Consider the following 5,556-nt stretch of genomic DNA (forward strand, 5'->3'; position numbering starts at 1 on the left):
ATATTAACAAATTTTGATTTTAACGGGATCATCAAATCCAATTTGACTCATTTAACCCGTTTAACTTTAATTAGACAAATTTTGAAAAATAAAACGGACTCTTCTTAAAATGGAATAATTAGGGAGTAATGGGAAGTAATAGTGGTTTTATTAGAATAGTGCATACAAGTACTTAACACAAAATTGATTTTGATAAATTAATTACTCCGTATAATTATGCATTTATAGTCATCATAATTATGCATTAAGTATATATATACCAACGTAGTCAGCTAGTAAATCCAATTTACACTATTGCATTGAATTATCGAATGAAAAGGGAGAAAATTAATACCTACTGAAAATATTAATACCTAATGCACTTAAGTACACCAATTTGAGTTTGACTTTGTTGTGGTTAGGGTTTAGTTTGTCTCGCGGATTCATTCTTTTGTTGTTTCTCATGAGTTCGGCAAGCCTCTATTTTAGATATCGCTTAAGTTTCTAGTGGTCGGGTTTCTAGTTTAGAGGCTTGTCAGTATGCCTTTGTATTTCTCAGTTTTGACACTTCCTTTTATTGAAAGTGTCATTATAGAGGCTTCGTTATTTTAGTCAAAAAAAAAAAAAAAAAAATGTAAACATATTGAAGTAGTCGTTGGGTTACTATTACCTATTACTACAAAGTATTTATTTCATAAAATAAAATAAAAACTTGAAAATCGCTCTTTTCTCATTCAAGTTAATTTTTTTGGACTTGTGACAATTGAAGAGATGAATTTTCCAATTAAGGGGGAAAAACAAGATTTGAGGTATGCTCAAAGTTTTTTTTTGTTTTATTTCTACTCTCATTTTAATGTCTAAAAGTCGTAATGTCAGATTCTTAAAACGAAAAGTAGAAGTTTCATCGACGCACTAAATTACTTGTGAACGCCGTAACTGTCAGATTCTTAAAACGAGAGTAGAAGTTTCATCGACGCACTAAATTAGTTGTGATTGGAGTCATGAAAATAAGAAAGTTGTGGTTTGAAATGTGACACCAACACAAGTAGGGAACTGCATTTCCATTGCACCAAATGAGTACCTGAAAATATTGGTTCAATTAATAACTCTCAACTACATTTTGCATTTACTATCCCTCCTTAAAATCTCATAATTTGGTTGGAAGTTGGAAGCAAGATGACTATAGATAAGAAACGATGTGTGATTATAATTGGACTCAACATTAAATTTTGAACGAATTCGTGGAGTCATATAAACCAACGTGTCGTTTACTGGTTCGTCGGTTTAAGTCAAACTAGTAACACTAAATGACCGAAAATAAGACTTAACTGTAGCATTGATCATTTGTAGTCTGTAGATCGAAAGCTAACTAACTTTTTGTTAATGAGCACATTGTATCAGTTTATGTGTAACATGTGCTCTTTAACGGTAAAGACTCAAAAAGTTTGACTTTTTAGTTTAAAAGCCACTAATCCTAGTTAAAGTCTTTTGACTTTTCTTCGACATCACATTTTGACTAAACCTAATTTGAAGTAATAGTTGTACTTGTAGTCTTGTAGAATATCATTATCTGGTACAGTAAAATTAAATAAATTAAACAGGATCAATTATAAACTAAAAATGTTATCTATAATTTGTTTGTATGAAATATTTGTATTGATCAACATGGGGCAAAGTTTTAGCACCATCACAAGTAAACATGTTTTTCTCAAAAATTAATGAAAAGAAAATATCAAAAAATTCGAGCAAGCGATCTGAATTTTCCTCTGTATACATAATGTAGTTGTCGTAGTTTTTACTGTTTACTTACACACACGACCTCCAAATCCTTCCTTCGAGTGAAATAACAATAATCGAAACATCATCATGATAACGCCTACGATCCCCTTGTGGTATTTCCAGCAACTCATGAAAATCCATACCTAAAAAATAAAATAAAAAACGTCATTACATGTTTTTTATTTTTTATATAATTAATAACTTTTTGTTTGAACGGTTTTAATTAGTACCTGCTTTCTTTGCTGCACGAAAAAGAACCTCCTCAACTAAATGCTGAGCTGGATCACCATCGGGTGACCATTGAATAAAGAGCTCGACTTCAGAAACCGCTTCTTCATTAGTGAAGTATTGATATAACCCGTCTGATGATAATATCAAGAATCGGTCTCTAACGCCTAATTTGTGATGGTGAAGATATGGGACACAATTTATGTATGGTGAAGTTCCAAGATAGTCAATTTGAAACATTTCAAGTAGTGCATTGTTCCATTTAGGCTGAAGTAACGTAAAGAAACAAGACTTTCAGTATTATAGATTATAGATACAAGAAAAACGGACGGTTTAATAGAGATATTTACGCATTTAAATGGTATTATGTTGAAGTGGCAAAATGGGCAGTTCATATGGGTTGTGTAGAAAAGTAACTTTGTAATATCAAGTCCTTTTTGGTTCGACCTGAAACATTTTTTTTAATCCCAAGATAGCTTAGTGGTTGGGGCCCTAAACTTCATGTGAAAGGTAGAAAGTTCAAATTTTGGGGCCACGTACAACAGAGTTAAAAATTTCTGCCATCCGGGCAGGAAAAACCTTGTAACTTTTAGTTTACTTTCAACTTAATGATCTATGATCTATTTCTGTACAACTTTTAATTCAATAAGTAAAATTGTTGTTCTTTGTCACTTAATCTGAAAATTGTACGGTTTCTAGGAGAGGTAGAACCAGACACCTCTTCAGATTAAGATTAAGATTAAGAAGCAAATGGAAACGAGACTTAATACATAAAAAAAAGTAAACAATCCCTAAACAAACTGAGATTGTGTAACTAGCATTTTGGTTAGCAAAACTAATCTTTCAAACTCTATGTTTTAATGTTAATCATGAGCATTGATCAAATTACCTGTTTGAGAAAACCAGCACCAAAAGCTCGAGTGACTTTTAGCGAGCCTTTAACACGATCATTCGTCACTGCACAAGGATCATCTGCGTGTTCACTTTTAATTCTTTGAACTTCCTACAAAATTTAAATTTAAATGAATATTATAAGAACAGTGAGATCATTTTAACATTTGATATATATGAATTATTATTATGACTTAAGTTGCATTGTTTTTTTTACCTCTTCAGTTGAAGTACTATGATCGATGCTAAGTTGACAAGCAGTTAAGCTCGGGTTTATACATCCATTATCGGTATCTGAAACCTCAAGATCATTTAAAGTTTCTTCATTTATCCTTTCAAGATCTTGTCTCCATAGATCAGGCTCGGGTTTTTGAGCTAAAACCGCACGACTATCACCTACATTCATCACATAAACATCTTCCCCTTTCATTAACATAACAAGAACACAAGAACCCATTAAAGCTAATTCAGGATTTTCATCAAGCATTTGGTCTGCAATATCTAAAAAGGACTCTTCGGTTTTCTTAAGCCCGCGAGATAACGCTTTTAAAACCTCCGAATGATTGGTTGAATCCGACCCGTTTGAATTCGAATACTCTTTTAGTCTTCGATCCAATTCTAATCTTTCACGATCGAATTCGCACTTCCACCATCTTTGATTCTCGGATACTCGATGCCTAAACTTTGAATTCTTGCTCTTTTTTCTCCTTGAATTCTTAAAATCCTGAGTTCCAGATGGGTAATTTTCTTGTAAGTCATAAAACCGATATTTTTCAGTATGATCATCAACATGACTGTCAAGAGATTCCAAAGATTGAACAGATGAACTTGAATTGGATTTTGATGAATTAAGTTTGTTATTATCATCATCCCATAACAAACCTTTAAGCTCTTTATGAACAAATTGATACAAATTTGACAACAAAAAATCAGGAGCATCAGGACCATTAAATCCATCATAAATCCCAACAAAAACCCATCCATGTTCTTCAGAAACCACAACATGTACTCTATCTTCACCAGCTTTACCTTGAGCCCATTCAAGGTTTTGACTTTGACTAAATCCTTCATCATCATCATCAAGAAAACTACTTTCACTACTCAAATTAGCACTACTAATTGTCAATTCATTGTTTTTCTCAACAGAATTCAAAGAACCAACACTCTTAATAACAGGGGTAACGGTTGAATTTTGCCCTTGTGTAACAAAAGTTCTTGAAATTACTCTTTGTATAACCCTTATTAAAGACCCTTTACTTGATCTTGATTTATAACCATAACCCGCTTGTGAAAAGCTTCTCTGAAACTGTTCGTGAACACCCTTTTCAGAAAAAAGAGGACCCGATTGAAACCCACGTTCAATTGGACCAGAAAGGAACCCTCTTTCAATAGGACCCGAATAAGGAATTTGACCCGAATATAACAAAGGACCTGAATTTATACTATTTCGAGGTAAAGGTTGAAGTGGGATTGATGCAAACGATGTTGAGCTTTCAAAAGCTGAAGCTTTATTCTCAATTGTGTTGTATGAATAGAAATCTTGAAGGGATGTTGAAAGTGGGGTGGCGGTGTTGGCGGACACGGCGGCGCCGGAGATTAATCGGAAAGTTGTTGTTTCATCGGCGGAATGAACTTTGGATGATGATATGTAAGTTTGATCGGGCCTAACGTAACAAAAAGAATGCCCCAAATCATCTAATGGGTCGGAAATTACAACCGGAATTTGGTTTTTCCGGCGAACGACATCCTTTCCGGTGAAACAAATTGTTAATTTCCCAACCCCATTTCCCATAGATGAAGAAAGTATAAATTGTTTTTGTAATTCAAGGATTCAAATTTAGATTGTATTTTGTGCTTTTAGTAGGAATTGATAAAATTAAAGAGTATAAGAGGGACAGAGAACAAAAGAGTTGACTTTTGGGGCGGAGATATTTGAAATGATAAACAAGAAGCTTTTAAGGCATTTACTTTTTGTATCATTATTTTAAAATATTGAATATTGAATTGAAATTGAATATTAAATATTGAATATTGAATTGAATGAATTTTAAATAAAATAAAAAATACGATATGATATGTGATCATGAATTCATGATAATAGTGGTATTTACATTCATTGCTGTTATGAAAGATGAAAGTTGACTTTTGGTTCTCTTTTCAAAATAATACTATAAAGATGGTTGACAAATGGAAGGGGATAGGTTTGGATTAACAGTTTGGAATCAAACGTTAATACGCTGCCACTTGCATGGACGGCGCGTGCATGTCACCGTCTGGCAGTAAGGTGTGTCACTGTAGATTATATGTAGTTCAAAAATCTTCTCTCTTTATTCCATGTATATAAACTAGTAATGAGCCACGTGCTTTCCAGCGAAAGAACATAATGGACACTAAGGGAACATAATATTAAAAAAACAATGTGTATGAAAATAGTTTGATATATTTAACGTTTTTTGAAAAGTATCCATTTTGCGTATAAGTAGTTGCGTTGTGTTCGTAAAATTATTTCGAGTTGAACCGTGGTTTCGGAAAAATTTAATGCGTGGCGAGCGAGAACATGTGGTCCGTTGAAGATTTAGGTGAGTTTTTTTATTTAGAAATATGTAAGTTTCACTTTAGCCCTTGAAGTTTGGGGTGTTTGACATTTGTTAGTAAATAGTGCTAGTGGATACGACGATT

General features: G+C 33.1%; 1 protein-coding gene across 1 annotated transcript; it reads right to left on the minus strand.

The window, feature by feature from the left end:
• Positions 1-1,616: 1,616 nt before the first annotated feature.
• On the minus strand, positions 1,617-4,746 carry LOC139840501 (probable protein phosphatase 2C 23). The gene is made up of 4 exons (XM_071830767.1): positions 3,095-4,746; positions 2,876-2,989; positions 1,989-2,253; positions 1,617-1,901 (listed from the first exon to the last, which is right to left on the minus strand). Exons 1-4 carry the CDS (start codon positions 4,667-4,669, stop codon positions 1,786-1,788), a joined length of 2,070 nt encoding a protein of 689 aa, XP_071686868.1. The 5' UTR covers positions 4,670-4,746; the 3' UTR covers positions 1,617-1,785.
• Between the last annotated feature and the right edge of the window lie 810 nt (positions 4,747-5,556).

This window comes from Rutidosis leptorrhynchoides, chromosome 4, assembly GCF_046630445.1.
Source record: "Rutidosis leptorrhynchoides isolate AG116_Rl617_1_P2 chromosome 4, CSIRO_AGI_Rlap_v1, whole genome shotgun sequence".
Classification (NCBI taxonomy): domain Eukaryota; kingdom Viridiplantae; phylum Streptophyta; class Magnoliopsida; order Asterales; family Asteraceae; genus Rutidosis; species Rutidosis leptorrhynchoides.